We start from the raw sequence: 16,146 nt of genomic DNA on the forward strand, positions 1-16,146 counted from the left end.
TCAATGTGAGAGAAACACGTCAATCAGTTGCCTCCCATATGCATCCCAACCAGGAATCGAACCCGCAGCCTTTCAGTGTACAGGGCAATGCTCCAATCAACTAAGCAATCTAGCCAGGGCTCTCTGTTTTCACTTTTTAACACAGAGTGAAATGACTTGCAAAGGCTTTAAAAAATTCAATGTAGAATCACAAACCTGAATATTAAATGTAAGGCAGGTAACTGAATCCTCTTACCTTCACTGTAGTTGAGTACTGTTCTGCGTGTTTTTGACACTCATCCATTTTGCTCTGTTTCATTTCTATTTCTGACACCAGCATCTATAAGTACACACAATTTAAAAGAAAAATGAAAAGGAATTTCTGTACTACTGAACTACTTAAAATGCTCAGGAACTAAGAAATATCCACATCATTTAACAGTATAGTTCCTTAGCCCTTAGCACATAATATGTAATGTGCCTTATGGATAAATCACAAACTTCTAGAATAACCCATATAAGTGACCCACCCACATGGAGCTTCTGAAGCAGAAATTATAAAACTTCATAAACATTACCCAAAAGTAGACTGGAAGCCCTGGGCCCCTACCTATTCCTGATCAAAACAGAGCTAGAAATTACTGGCCCATCAAGATGGAAAAAAAAATCTCAAAGAATTGAACTTTTTGTCAAATATGGCTGTTTAATTTTCTACCACTAAACATTTTCATTTATTTAGGATCCCACAAAACCATTTTGACCAGCTGAGTGTCAAAGAGATTTCCATCCCTGTGATTAAACAATCATTAGGAATCTGAAAATTGCCCCAATGTGTTCCTTTCTTATTCCTCATGGTTTCAAATATGATTTTCAAAAAATCAAAGTAAGTGATATTAAGGGGAGAGGATCCAAAAAATTCAGAATTTATTTATAAAAAATTGTATATTTATTATTTTTTTTAGAAATCTTTTTTTAAAGATTTTATTTATTTATTTTTAGAGAAGGGAAGAGAGGGAGAGAGAGAGAGAGAATCAATGTGTGGTTGCCTCTCACATGGCCCCCACTGGGGACCTGGCCTGCAATCCAGGCATGTGCCCTGACTGGGAATCGAACCTGTGATGCTTTGGTTCACAGCCTGCGCTCAATCCACTGAGCTACACCAGCCAGGGCTGTATATTTATTCTTAATGTTTAAACTTCAGTCATCTTCAAAGTACTCTCCATTTGATACAATACACCTACCAAAATGTTTTTTCCACTGCTCAAAAGTTTTTGAACAGTCATTGATTTTGGTATCTTTTAGTGCTTCTGCCATTTTTTGTTTCACCTCTTCCACATGGCCAAAACGTTTCCCTTTGAGGACTATTTTTATCAGGGAAACAAAAAAAAAGTTGCTTTGGGGTAAGATCTGGTGAATAGGGAGGGTGGGGCATGGGGGTCACGCTGTTTTCAGTCAAAAACTGCTGGACACTCAGTGCAGTGTGGGCAGGTGTGCTTGTAAATTATCCACCATGAAACAAGCAAACACGTTGAAAGAGTCGTCAAAAAAATTCAGAGTCAGAACACAGCCTCTCACAACAATGCCAGCTGGTACACTGATACAGATGGGTTCCTAGAACACTCGCTTAGCAGCGGAAGCCTGCACTACAAAAGGTCCGCCCTCCTGAAGATAATTCCAGGTTTTTTGGTGACCCCTTTATATGTAAGTTTGGATTGCAGGATTTTAATATTTATGATTTATTTCCCACCTTCTTCCAAATAGCTGCTGGCTATTTCTTTTAACAAGGGAAAGGAAGATAAGGGTCATTAATGAGCAAATATAGATATAACCTTAGTACAAGGAATTGTGTTCACATACCTTTTGTTGATTTAACTGGGTGGCTAGGGTTTTACTATTTTCAGGCTGATTTTCCTGAATCTTTCTCTGAGTAATTTCAACTTGTTGGATCCAGTCATCTAAAGAGTGATAGGTATCTCTGTAGTACTTCAGCGATTTGCCAATGCCTTCTAAATCCCGTAATCTAAGAAAATCATAACAGAGTAGTTATAGTTTCTAATAGTATCCATTAGGAGGGTGAAAGGTATAGAACAGAGAAGGGAGAGACAAAATAACTGTTCTCTAATGCACTAAGCACAACAATAGGGGTATGTGTAGAGAAAGCAAGGTAACAGCACCCTGAGGAACATCTCCAAGAGCATTCCACAGGGCTGAGGTTGAATCTAAATATTTTATTCCTGGTGTTGTACAGCTTATATTGTTTTGAGAGTCATGTACCTGATTATCCTATGAACAAGTCCAAGAAACTAAGGCTAAAAAGCAGGAAAACTGAAAACTTAACCATAGTTACTATCAATCAACATGTTTAACTACCCAAAGCTTGCATCAAATGGCAGTTCACTTTTGAAATAATGACAAGATAGTTTATTGAATGGTTCAGCATGGAATGAGAGAGTACTTTCCAGGAGTTGTGATTAAATATTTCAGTTTCTATGTCTTAAAATCATTACACTAAACCTATATGTCACATATTTTAGAGATGAAATATGTTATATTTGAATATAATTTTACTTCTCAAGAATGGTACTACATCATAAAATGATTTTATTTGCATTAATAGAAACGTGAAATGAATGAGAAAAGACACTATTCCATTTCTTTTAAGACGAGCCCTAAAACCATCAAATTTCCTTTCACTTTTTAATTTCAGTCACTGGGCGAATGACTTCAACTTTCTTGTATCTTTAATAAAAAATGAACATCTCCTCGGGCTGGTATAGAGTGCTACTGCAGCCCTGCAAAACATATGGTCCATGCTCCTATTGAGTCTTGTAGGCTGGTGATAATTTTGAATGATTTAAATATTGCATTTGAATATCATAAGCTGGTAATAAGTAGAGAACTATATTGCTTTTCCCTTTAGGAAAAAAGCAAGCAGATTAACTATGCGAATGCCAGAGTATGTCAATAGTTTTAATAACATAGTTAAAAATATTGATTTTGAAGTTAAATGTCTTACTTAAATCCACCATGTAACAAAGAAATACAATTAGAGATCTTGAAATTAACACAACTGTATACAAAAATTAACTATGTATATGAAATTAACTATATATAAAAGTTTAGAAAGAAACAGCCTAAGTTCAGATTTTACTTAGACTCCAAGGATAGACATTAAATCGGTGCTAAAACTAAACAAAAAGGATACGAACCTATTGTCGATCTGAGTGTGAACGTTTTGCCACCTTTCAGCTAGCTGATCTGCTTTCTCTTTGTGCCAGTCAAAATCGAGGTCCCGTTCTTTATATGTCTTAAACATTTCATCACTGATGGCTTTCGCTTTCTGTAGCTCATCCTCTAAGTCATGGAACACCTCTCTCTTTTCATCTACTTCAGCTCTCCATTGCTAAAATACATTAATTGGTGAAAATTATAAAAATGTGTCAACCACTTACTGGGTAAACATATTGCTTACCTAATTTTATAATTTATTTACAAATGACTGACATAAAATCAGAGAAAAGAAACATTATCTTTCATATACAAAAATAATGTATGCAGTTGGACCTTACAAAATTGCCAATATTTGACTGTACTTTGATCTAAAAAATAAACCCTGACAATTTAATAAAATTCAGTGTAACAGAATTTATGTATCAATCCATAAGCAGGTCGGCTACTTCTATAAATGTCTTTTTCATTGATTATTTCTAAAATATGTATTAATCTCATTGTTTAAAACAGAGTGGATGCATTAAAAAAATCACTGAGATAACTTTTCACAATTGTTTTTGCAATAGTTTTACTTGGCTCTGCACACACATCTGTAGGTACAGATGAGTACGACCACCAGTCTTCTTTCTTCCCCAGGTTAATTCCTCTACTTCCTCCTTGATCTCTTCAAATAACTGCCTCTTTTCAGCAAGAGAATATATTACCAATGATTTAATTTTTAATTTTAACTCCTCTTGATTATAAAAAGCTACAGTCAAGAAGATTCAAACTTTCAATGAGAAGAACTTGCTTCAAATTAAAAATGCCTGAACATATTTATTTGCAGTTAGCTATGGAATTATAGAGATGTGCAATGAATGACTATAAACATAATCAAGCTAAGATATTTAATGGTTGATTTTTGAAGATCTAAATGCTAGAGAAATTAATTTTAGAGTAAGATTTTGAAAACAGCCAAAAACAAGACATACCTTTAAAGTACTTATTAGATTCTCGATATTATTCTTGTCTGCTATGACTGCTTCTTCTTCACACAGTTTAGTTTCATAGAGTTTTACAAGGGCTTCTGCAGCTTGAGTGTTTTTTAATACCAAATTAACAGTTTTCAACCTAATAAAGAGAATTAAACAGAGTTCTAAGGGCAAATGTTTATTTTTCTTTAAGGCAGCCCTAAAACACCATTATAATACATACTATAGCGTGTTCTTCATCTTGAATCACTGACACATTAACTATAAGACTAATATTCATCCGACTTTTTTCCTAATAGACAGCAAGAGCTCCAACCCATGCCCTGACTCACGAGCAGTGTCTAGCCAAAGATTCCAAGATAAGGTGGTCTTCAAGCCTTGTTCAGACCACACTTGAGAGGAAAAGCCTACAGGCTGCAATAGCTGAGCTACCAAAATATAGGCAAAATGTGAGAAGATCATACATTATTCCCTAATCTCTGTGGCACATGCCCTTTCACCATGAAGAAGCATCAGAAATCCATAGAAATAATTAATATATTGTCATAAAGAAATAAAAGTAGATATTTATATTCATAAAAATGAATATTTTTAAATGTACAGCTTATACATAAAAACAGGACAGTTGTATGAAGCACATTTATATTAACACGGTGGACACATACTTGTCTATGTAAGTGGAAGACATAGAATAGACTTGGTTCATGTTCTGAATGACCACACTGAGCTCAGACCGTAAGGTGGGAACTGATGCAGAAGCTGCTGCTTGACTGAAAAATTCTTCACATTTATTTGTGATTGTTCCCAAATCATCTTTAAGACGCTCCAGCTCTTTCTTTAGTTTCTATAAAGGAGAGAACAAACATCGGTATTGTTTTCACTCCAGACCAGGCATCGTTCTTTAAACAGTTTTAAAACTCACATTTTACATTATGATCATTACCTTAAATTTCTACATATTCTTTACTTTCTCTTTATCTAAGAAAACTAAGCCATAGCATTCAAGTGTTATTATCAGTAATTCCTTTACTGCCCACCTTTTCAGACCCAAGTATTTACCCAGTGCTTTTGCACATAGCCGATGATCAACAAACATCTAATGACTTCCACTGGGGGAAGCCCTTACTGCCTCCACCGAAGTGAGCAAGAGGGCACACCTTCCTCTGTTTACATGAGTCAGAGGTAGAAGTGAATTATAGAATCCGAGTTTACAATATGCAATAAAAACACAATCAGACCTCACAAAGTGGCCACTGGACAAAGTTGAGCATGTAACAAGTCACAGCAGTTGACAGTCATTAAAGATAGTAATTTACCTTAAGTCAAATTTTGTCCCAACACATTTATAAATCTCACCTCCTGCTCTGTGATTCTGAACACACTTTCATGTAAATCGTCTCTTTCCAGCGGAGTTCGGATCTGTCTGATCAACCGATCTTCACAGTTCTCTAACCGAAGCCTAATGTTTCTCACTTCAGAGATGTAGAGATTGTACACTGATTCTTCTTGCTCCTCTGTGAAAGCAAATATAATGTTCAGAAAGTACCTTGTTTTCTATCTTTTGGATGCTCTTGCTTATGTTTGAATATGGCAGTTTTACTATGTCTTGGGGGCACGGTGAGTCAAAGTAATATCACCAGCTATCATCACAAACCCAACTCAAATCTTTGTAAACTTTACAATTTACAAAGATTTAATAAAATTCCCTTAATGCCATTTGGAGTATCCATTTCTGATTTATTACATCCAAGAAAAGTAATATATTACTCTTTTATGTTCATGAAAAATGTTAATCACATTAGTTACAGATTATAAAAATTAAATAAAAATTCTTAAAAATTAAACATAGATTAAAATGTGTTACTGTTTTAAATTTTTAAAAATAGAATATTACTAGTACAGCTTTTGTCTCTAAGTAACTTCAAAAGACTATGTAATAAAATTTATACTTAACAAAAGTTAACTACACAATTTTTTTTTCCTTTAACCTCTGCATCAAATCCAAGATTGGTTATGGAAAATCTCTGCACCTTCCTCTCACTTTTGCTTTGAATCTAAAAGTGCTCTAAAAAAGAATATCATTGTTTTTTTAAAGATTTTATTTATTTAATTTTAGAGAGAGGGGAAGGGAGGGAGAAAGAAAGGGAGAGATGCATCAGTGTGTGGGCCTTTTGAGTGCCCCTTACTGGAGACCTGACCTACAACCCAGGCATGTGTCCCGACTGGGAATCAAACTGGTGACCCTTTGGTTCACAGACTAGCACTCAATCCACTGAGCCACACCAGCCAGGGCAGAATGTCATTTTTTAATATCCAAGATTGATACATAGAAAATAATTAGGCCCTGGCAGGGTAGCTCAGTTGGAGAGAGTGTCGGCTAGATACCTTAAGGTTGCAGGTTCTATCCTTGGTCAGGGCACACAGAAGAATCAATCAATGAATGCATAATTCAGTGCAACAACAAAAACAATGTTTCTCTCTTTCTCTCTCTCAAATCAATAAATTAGAAAAAGAAAAATAATTGAATCTTTTCTGAAATAAAAAGACCATCATTCTGAACATGATATTGCGAAACAGTGAAAGTGTTGAAAAGTAGATGCATTAAGATTTCATTGTCTGTCATACTGTTTGGTTGGCATCTTTTAACTAACTCATCATTTAGGAATAAATTAATCCCTTTTTGCAAGTTCTCACCTTAAGCACACTTTCCACATTTCAACAATTGTGTCTGCCCATCATAGGCAGAGTGGCATAACACACCTAAGACTGAAATTCCCATTCAGGGCAGAAAATAGCCTGTACTAAACACCTATGGGAGGTGAAAAAAAAAAAAGGATTCCCATACTTTACCTCTTTCTGCAGATTTAAGAAGTTCTTGATAATACTGCTTACACACATTAACCTCCTTTTCTAGCTGTGTTATATCTGAACCCGAAAATATTTGGGATTCTTGGCTATCTTCCAGAAAATCTTCAAAACGAGACTGTAGATTACCCAGAACTTGCTGATGCTCACCAGGTAACATTGTCTTTATCTGAAGAAGAAAAATGACCATACAATTAAGTGACTATAGTCCTCAGAGCTAAATTTAAATGGGACAGATCTCCAGTTAGGGTCTCATGGTATAGGCCAGTTTATATTAATCATCATAAATAGAATAATCATTTGAAATTAATTTTCCTCTTCACTAACAACTTCAGGTTCTAAAAGACAAAGAAAAACAAGACTATAAAATTCTATAAATGAAGTTACAATGTACTCATCTCTAGAAGTGCAAACACTATATCTTGTCTCCCTATCAAAATATACTAAGCATTAAATGAAATGTGAGATCTCCTGGATTTCTTCGAAAGCTCCCTGTATATAATAGGTATATAACAAATAGCCATTGAGTGAATGAATATTGGCTCTGCTGAACTCTATCCTATTCTATAGCAAATGCAAGCTCTACTCTTCATAACAAGTTGCCCCATGTTTTTGGACAGATTGGGTTGAGGTATAGGTTTACACTTACTGAAGCCACATTGCTAGCCCGAATTTTATCAATTTCATTGATGAGATAATGCCAGGATACTACACTCTTCATGTTTATATGCGTCTCATGCCAAAGAGTTAGGACATTCTGGTACTGTTGCTCAATTCTGAAATATGTGAAAGAAAACACAGATTAAGCTTTTTTACTCCCTCTGAAAACACACTACAATTTTTTTCTTTTGTGTATGTGTGTGTGTATGTGTGTGTGAAATATCCCATGTTTACTAGTTTTAGATCCTTCTGATCCTGTGGGCCTAGACAAAGTGCCGGTTATTTCTTTAACCTTCAGAGAGCTTCCAAGACCAGGGGTCTGTTTTTAGCTACTGCATACGAACCTGTTTGCAAAGTCAACCGCTTCTTTGTTTGGGGGTGGGACTGTGAAGCACACGGATGGCACCATCGCCTCATTCCCAGTGGGGCTAATGACTTTCCATTTAGCACGATGAGAGTTGTTCGCCAAAACACATTCATCATCTTTGTAAATGGTTATCTGGTTTAAAATGAAGAACAGAATAGCCAAATGAAATCATTGTTGACTAATCTTTTTTCCATACCCAAACTTGGGTTTATTTGTGTGTGTGTTTGTGTGTGTGTGTGTTTTTGTTTGAGGTGGAAAACTTTACTAGTGAGCAATAGTAAATATATGACCTCATTTTTTAAATATATGCATAATACCAGGAACTGGTCTGTTTCTAGGAGTCGTGAGTACCTCAATTTGTCTGTAATCACAGATGGCTTTGATTGGAATAGATGTTTTGAGCAGACAGTCCGGATTCCTAGGCTTCAGCTGAATTATGGTTTTTGCTCTCCCCATCAGGCTTGCCACTGTGCTTTTATACTGCAGAAGTTCTTCTTTCTCTTCCTAAGTAATAAATGAGATGGACTTTAAATGGTAGAAGATTTGTATTCTGTGCTGTTTTAGGGCTTTCCACAAACGTAACCATGAGAAAAGCCTGCCCTGACCCCATGATCTAAACTTTCAATCCCTTCCCACCCCCTCTTATATGTTTCTGCCCTTGTTTTGTTGTGTTTTTCCTCTTTAGCATACAAATATATTTTACTTATTTCAATGTTTATTGTCTACTCCCCACTCTAGCATGCAAGCCCCATGAGGGTAGGGATTTTTGTCTGTTCTGTTCATGCTCTATCTACAGCAGGTAAAACAGTACCTGCAACATAGAAAATACTTAACAAGCATTTGTGGAATGAACGACCACACACACACAGAGAACACTGTTAAAGCATTTTAAAATAACAAGGTTATCACATAAAAAATACTTTTTTTTGTTTGTTACCAAAAAAGATACTAAAATAATGTTTACATGCTTAATTAAATGAAGTGGAATTACTAAGACTACCAATAAAATATAAAGGCCTGCACCCATAAAAATATAATAAAAACGATCTAACCCCCATGTTGCATTACTAATGAAGTTCCTAGATTTTCTTAGTAGTACCATTGACTCCTGCACAAGGTCTTCCAGCTTGTGAATGCTGCTCGATCTATCACAGCTGTACTTCCGCTGAATGGCATCTTTCAGATTCCTTAAGTAATCATTAGCTTCTTTGGCATCATTGAAAAACTAGGGGAAGACAAAAACTGGTAGTTCAAGTATATTAAATACCAGTAAAACACACAGTTACCAAGTTCAATTACAAGGGCCCTGTGTGTAGCCCTCATCAGTGAGAACAGCATAAAATCAAATTAGTACAACTTAATAGCCACATCCCTCCTTTAAAGAAACAACTCTTGTACTTTGATAATTATGATTGAATACTAAATGTCCAAGATTTACGAAATTCGAAACAATTGTAGGGGTGAAATTCCAACAATAATTTAAAACTTCTGAAGAATAACAAAAAAGAAGAGCTGTCTATAATGACTACCTGTAATAAAAATACTTCCTTAATAAGAGATGCATTTGTGAAATAAAGATTTTTCTCCGGCAAGATGGAGGAATAGGTGGATGCACCGTACCTCCTCGTACAGCCAAGATTAGAAAACCAATAATTTACAACAATAATTTACTATCAGAATAACACCCAGATCCAGCAAAGGATTTATCTGAATGGAAGTCGGGCAGCCAAGAAGTTGAAGTAGACACGTTCATCCGGACTGGTAGGAGAAGACGAGCCGGGCGGGCGTGGGGCTGGCTCGGGTCGGCAGCGTGTGGAGGTCAGGGGAAGGTTTGGCGCGAAATCGGCGCAAAAGCCATCCGGGGGCGCAAGAAGGCAGCGGTGATCCCTGAGTACGCAAGCTGCGGCTGGCAGACCCAGAGGGGTAGCGATTGTGGACCAGGGCAGAACTCGCGGCCCAGAAGCCCAGAAAAGGGTCTGAGTCCAGGGGAACGGAACTACCGCCATTGTTTTCTCCCGTCCCGCTCCCGCTCCCGCTCCCGCCCCCGCCCCACCCCCACATATAACGTCACAATCTAGCGACTGTGGTGCCTAGCCCCGGTGAGCACCTAAGGCTCCGCCCCCCACCGTAACAAGAGCAACCAGACCGGAAAAAAAAAAGGAGAGACAGGGGAAAAAAATAGGTTTTCAACAGAGCAGATCAGTCACCCAGGACTCATCCTTTTGAGCGACCAAGAATTAGCCAATCTATCAGATGCACAGTTCAAATCACTGGTGATCAGAAAGCTCACGGAACTGGTTGATTTTGGACGAAATTTAGATGAAAGAATGCAGATTACCATAAAACAGATGCAGGAAGACACACGGAGGAGAGCCAATAGTGAAAGGAAGGAATATGAGTCTCAAAACAATACAGTGGACCAGAAGGAAGATAGAATCAACCAAGCAGGAAAGCATGATGAAATAAGAATTCAAAAAATTGAGGAAAAGATTAAGAGCATCCAAGACACCTTTAAACGTTCCAATATCCGAATTATAGGGGTACCAGAATCGGAAGGGGACAAGCAACAGATTGAGCACGTATTTGAACAAATAATAAAGGAGAACTTCCCCAATCTGGCAAAGGGAACAGTCTTCCAAGAAATCCAAGAAGCTCAGAGAGCCCCAAAGAAGTTGGACCCAAGAAGAAACACACCAAGGCACATCATAATTACATTAGCCAAGGTAAAAACGAAGGAGAGAATCCTAGAAGCAGCAAGAGATAAGGGGACAGTCACCTACAAAGGAGTTCCCATCAGACTGTCAGCTGATTTCTCCAAAGAGACCTTACAGGCAAGAAGGGGCTGGAAAGAAATCTTCCAAGTCATGAAAGACAAGGACCTACATCCCAGATTGCTCTATCCAGCAAAGCTCTCATTTAGAATGGAAGGGCAGATAAAGTGCTTCTCAGATAAGGTCAAGTTAAAGGAGTTCATCATCACCAAGCCCTTATTTTATGAAATGCTAAAGGGACTTATCTAAGAAAAGAAGATAAAGAAAAGACATGTATAGTAAAAGGACAGCAAACTCACAAATATTAACAACCACACCTAAAGCAAAACCAAAAGAAACTAAGTAAACAATTAGAACAGGAACAGAACCACAAAAATGGAGGGCACATGGAGGGTTAGCAGCAGGGGGGTGGGAGGAGGAGAGAAGGGGAAAAGGTATAGAGAATAAGTAGCATAGAATGTAGGTTGAAAATAGATAGGGGGAGGGCAAGAATAGTACGGGAAATGTAGAAACTAAAGAACTTATAAGTATGACACATGGACATGAACTAAAGGGGGAAATGTGGGTGGGAGGGGGTACAGGGTGGAGGGGAGAGAAGGGGGGAAATGGGACAACTGTAATAGCATAATCAATAAAATATATTTAAAAAAAAAAAAGAAAGAAAGATTTTTCTGACACTTTAAGGGTTTTTAAGGATTTCCTCCTTAACAGAATGCTTCCATGTGTCCTACAGAACATATGTGCTTTATATCTGACAGCAATCAAAATTCTGTTTATTTCCCCAGCACATTACAGACATGTATCTTACAACAGATTATGAAAACATTTTCTGTAAGTCTGCCAACATCACAGTGGCATCGACTGAAGCTGTGATTCCATTCCCATACCTCGAAGTAAGCAGTGTTTTCCTTGATGTGCTGCTCCACACACTGGCAGAGCTGCAAGATCCAGCTCCACTGCGTCTGCATCGCCGCGCGGTAGGCCTTGGGGACAAAGCACAGCTATGGTCACTGCTGCTGAGCATTGGCAGGCATGCACCGCAGTGCTTCTAGGATCAGAGACTCCACTATCTACACGGACGGTAGGACTTTGTTTTTGCAGATTAAGACTTGAAAATCAGGGTAGTGAATGTCCCTCTAACCTCAAACTATCACTTGCCCAAAGCCAGTGATATATAGCTGAAATATAAATTAAAAGCTGAAATATAAATTTTTAAGTCACTCCAGTCAATTTCCTTCAAATTTAAACTTTCCATTTATTCCTTAAAATATATGAGAAAAGCTAGCTCTGGTTATTCATACATGAAAAAATATTTAACATTTGAAATAAAGGCCAGCAAACCCTGTGCTCCTTTCCCAGCCACCCTTCTCCCATTCTGTGGGATCCTCATCTGACTGACCCTGTCCCTCACCGTTCTTTCTTTTCTCTGAATTTTACATTACTGGATCATAGGACAGACCTGGTTCCATAGATTTCTCTTTGTTTTGCTTCTAAACCCAGGCCAGAAGATCTTGGGACCAGGGGCAGGGATTAACTTATTTGTTTGTTTTTACCAGGAAAATGTTTGGGGAGGGTGGAGAAGAGAGTATACAATCCCCTATCACTTTAATTCTGGAGTTATAATAATTATAATGCTAGAAATTTTTACTAAAAATATTTTATTGCTTTAATTTATATTTTAGATAAAGCATATCTTTCATGAGGGCAAAAATATTATAGAAGACACCTAGTTCCTTAGGGAAACATGCAACACCCTTTTATACTGAAGGTGCAATTCACCGCCTTCCAGAAGAGGGTGCTCCAGATACTTTAACGGCTACCTTAACTAGCCTGTCATCCTGGTTCCTTTTGGAAAACCTCATTTCCTGCTGAGCTATGCCCAGACAGGCATTTCCAACAGCACTGGAAATGTGGCAACATATCATAATTACATTACCTGCTCCCTCAAATTAAGCCACTTTGAGTAAAATAGCTATAAAAGACATTATCGTGCATTGTTAGATTATTAGTTTCTTTTTCATATACAATATGAATATTGTTGATAATTAACTATTATCCTTGTACCCACAAGACACTGAATAGGCCAATGGAATCATAAAGATGACTAAGGCTTAATTTCACCCCTCAAGAAACTTTTAATTACATTAAAATTTCTACATGAAAGTAATCAGGTTCACATCCACATTTTCTATTTTCAGCAAAATTCTTAACCTATAATCAGATTCTCCAATAGCTTTAATCTCTCTACTCTCAGGAATATTCCATTTTTAGTTTATCATTGTACAAAAGTTACCCAGACACGCCATTATTCTAATTTCCTACCCCTGTTGTCCCTCCTACTCTTCTGTGTCTGTAACATTCTCAGGTAGCATTTCATGCAGATGCACAACCCTATTTTCACATACAAGAAGGTCAAATGAAACTTTCCCATACTTCCTAATGAGGCCTAGAATTTTACTAATCTTTTGTGTCATCATGATTACAGTGAACAGAGACATTCCTTTCCTCAACTGAGATAGTTGGAAGCATGTCACATTCTAAGTACATTTTTTTCCTCTGGAAATACACATCTACCCATGCTTGATGCTCCTTGCCCTCTTACTTACCCCCACTTCACATTTATAAAGCTACTAACTCTAACTAGTATATATATATCAGGTCCCCAAAAATTAAACACAATACTTCCACGCCACCACCAACCTCTCTACATGGGCAACCTGATAAATCCCACATCAACTCTCCACTTCTGGATTTGATGTGTGCACTCTGTACCATGAGGCCTCATCAGGGTATTATTTCAATGCACTTCACAAAACCAGATCGTAAGTAAAATTATTAATTAAATAATAGTGCCATTAATTAAATAATTACTAATTAGGTAATACTTAGTATTTAAATAATTAATAGTTAAACAATTATTAAACAATACCTTTTAAGAACATACTACATACCAAGAACTGCACCAAGTAGTAACAGTACATTATTGCCCTCACTCTCACCACAACTCAGTGGGTTAGAAACAACTTTCCCATTTATGTAGGCAGATGAAGTTTAGCAAAGTTACATCACTTGTGCAATGTCACACCATCAGGAGGAAATGAAACATCAAAGCCTGTCAAATCAAGGTCCTTCATGTTCACTGCAGTATGTCTCTTGGGCCACAGGGGTTAACAAAGTTACCTTTAAGTGGCAGGTGGGTGACACAGTTGGAGCAAAAGAAGTGAAGGCAAATCAGCATGACTTAGAAACGTGACTTTTGAGCCAGGTTGTAATAAAAATTTGATAGTTTTCATTTTTCAATTTATCAGCAATAAAACAACCTGAAGGGTAGTAATCACATGGCAATATTCAACCATGACCATAACACCTCCTGACTTACCTCGATAGTTAATCGGGCTGGGTGGTTTTCCAGAAGTAGCTGCTCTGCTATCTCCTGAACTGACTTAATATTTTCTTCCTTTTGCTCCAGTTCTCTCATTAATTCCTAATTAACAAAAGAATTCAGAAATACGTTAGAAAAAGATCTAACCCAGAAATACAACTTCGATATTCAACCATAAAGGTAGCACTTACAGCATGGTAATCTTTTTTCCGAGCTATGTTGGTATTTCTTTCACTCCAGTCATAAGCAACCTCCTCCTCTTCTTTCTCATTCAACCAAATAAGTTCATTCGTAGCACGAGATATAAAATTATGGAGTGTGTCAAGGTGCCGTTCCTGATTCCTGGATGTATTCTTTATAAGGAAAATCATTTGTAAGAATTCACATCTTTGCCAAATAAAGATAAGGGGAAAAGAAAGCTTAAAAAAACTTACCAAGAGTTTTGCATACAGACTCTCTAATCTGTGCAACTTTTCTGCATAAGTTAGTTTAAGAGGTGCCGTCATTTGGATCTAAAATATGGTATAAAAAATTCCCATTAGGAATCTTAAAGAATTCTGACTCATATTCAGTGTACCCATTACCTTGTTACAGGGCCTTTATATAAAAAGCAAGTCAGTAAGCTAAAATCAAATATGTTCAGATTTTAAATTCATATACCTCACTGATCTTAGCTTCTTTAAGGCTAGATTCAAATTCTTCAATAGCTCGGTGAACATTTTTATGATTTTCTAAATGGCTTTCAACACTTGGCAAATCTGATCCCCATTCAGTGCGGTCCAGCTGCCCCTTTAAACAGAAAGACACTAGGTTCAAAAAAGAAACTGACAGCAATAAAGACTGAAAATCTCAGGTAAAGTAAACATTTTTTTTTACCTGCATTTCATCAACCCAATTCAAAAGGTCCTGAACAAATTTCATGTTGATTTCCTCTTCTGTTAAATTCTGATCCAACAAAGAAGACTTTAGAAGAGGCTTTCGGATCTGCATCAACTTCAGGGTTTGCAATGAATTTGTCTCTACTCCTGAATTGAAATTTGGAACTAATCCAGTTGTGAAACCAGGTGTATAAGCTGGAGTGAGGGATGGAGTTAGGTGGGAAGACAAACCTGAGGACAGGCCTGATTTCATACTAGAAGGGGTCAGGGAAGGCGTGAAACTCTGGGTCAGTCCTGAGTTCAGACTGGGGTTTAAGGTCTGTGCAAACCCTGAGTTTAAACTTTGAGTGATTCCTGATATCATGAGCTTCGTCTGTTCTGTTGTCAGCATGCGTCCTTTGCTGTACACTGAGGAACATTCATTCCTTAAGGCCATAATTTCATCACGCAGTTTGGCAACCCTGAAAAGAAAATCAAAAGGGTCAAGCTATAATATAAAAGGCATTTTTTATAAAGAGTGGGCCCTAAGGTAAACTATGGACTTTACTTAACAATAATGTGTCAATACTGGCTCATCAGTTATAGCAAATGTATCACACTAGTGCAAGATGTTAATGGGGGAAGAGGGTATGCAAGGAGGCATATGAGAACCCTCTGTACTTTTTATTCAAGTTTTTAAAATCTAAACTGCTAAATAAAGTTTATTATTTGAAAAAGTTGCCCTGGCTGGTATAGCTCAGTGGATTGAGTGCAGACTGTGAACCAAAGCATTGCGGGTTCAATTTCCAGTCAGGGCACATGCCTGAGTTGCAGACCATGGCCCCCAGCAACCACACATTGATTTCTCTCTCTCTCTTTCTCCCTCCTTTCCCTCTCTAAAACTAAATAAATAAAACCTTTAAAAAAAAAGAAAAAGTCATTGTAATAATCATACTGATAAAATTTTGCACCACAATTTTTCTACTGAATTGATCACTTTCATTATCACACAGCCTTTATAACCATCATTTATAATATAACTACTAAACTGTAATGTGACCAT

General features: G+C 37.2%; 1 protein-coding gene across 25 annotated transcripts in view; it reads right to left on the bottom strand.

The window, feature by feature from the left end:
• Positions 1-16,146, bottom strand: part of DST (dystonin) — a 447,461-nt gene that overhangs the window by 153,771 nt on the left and 277,544 nt on the right. For all 25 annotated transcript variants that reach the window (XM_036024280.1, XM_036024276.1, XM_036024278.1 and 22 more), the window contains 17 exons: positions 15,103-15,565; positions 14,887-15,015; positions 14,661-14,738; positions 14,418-14,579; positions 14,224-14,328; positions 11,732-11,827; positions 9,173-9,298; positions 8,425-8,577; positions 8,051-8,205; positions 7,696-7,822; positions 7,032-7,215; positions 5,538-5,695; positions 4,847-5,025; positions 4,182-4,320; positions 3,189-3,382; positions 1,837-1,999; positions 236-319 (listed from right to left, as the gene is read on the bottom strand). In XM_036024280.1, coding sequence (XP_035880173.1) covers positions 236-319; positions 1,837-1,999; positions 3,189-3,382; positions 4,182-4,320; positions 4,847-5,025; positions 5,538-5,695; positions 7,032-7,215; positions 7,696-7,822; positions 8,051-8,205; positions 8,425-8,577; positions 9,173-9,298; positions 11,732-11,827; positions 14,224-14,328; positions 14,418-14,579; positions 14,661-14,738; positions 14,887-15,015; positions 15,103-15,565 — 2,695 coding nt within the window. The remainder of the gene's footprint in view (positions 1-235; positions 320-1,836; positions 2,000-3,188; positions 3,383-4,181; positions 4,321-4,846; positions 5,026-5,537; positions 5,696-7,031; positions 7,216-7,695; positions 7,823-8,050; positions 8,206-8,424; positions 8,578-9,172; positions 9,299-11,731; positions 11,828-14,223; positions 14,329-14,417; positions 14,580-14,660; positions 14,739-14,886; positions 15,016-15,102; positions 15,566-16,146) is intronic.

The sequence above is a fragment of the Phyllostomus discolor genome, chromosome 4 (assembly GCF_004126475.2).
Source record: "Phyllostomus discolor isolate MPI-MPIP mPhyDis1 chromosome 4, mPhyDis1.pri.v3, whole genome shotgun sequence".
Lineage (NCBI taxonomy): Eukaryota > Metazoa > Chordata > Mammalia > Chiroptera > Phyllostomidae > Phyllostomus > Phyllostomus discolor.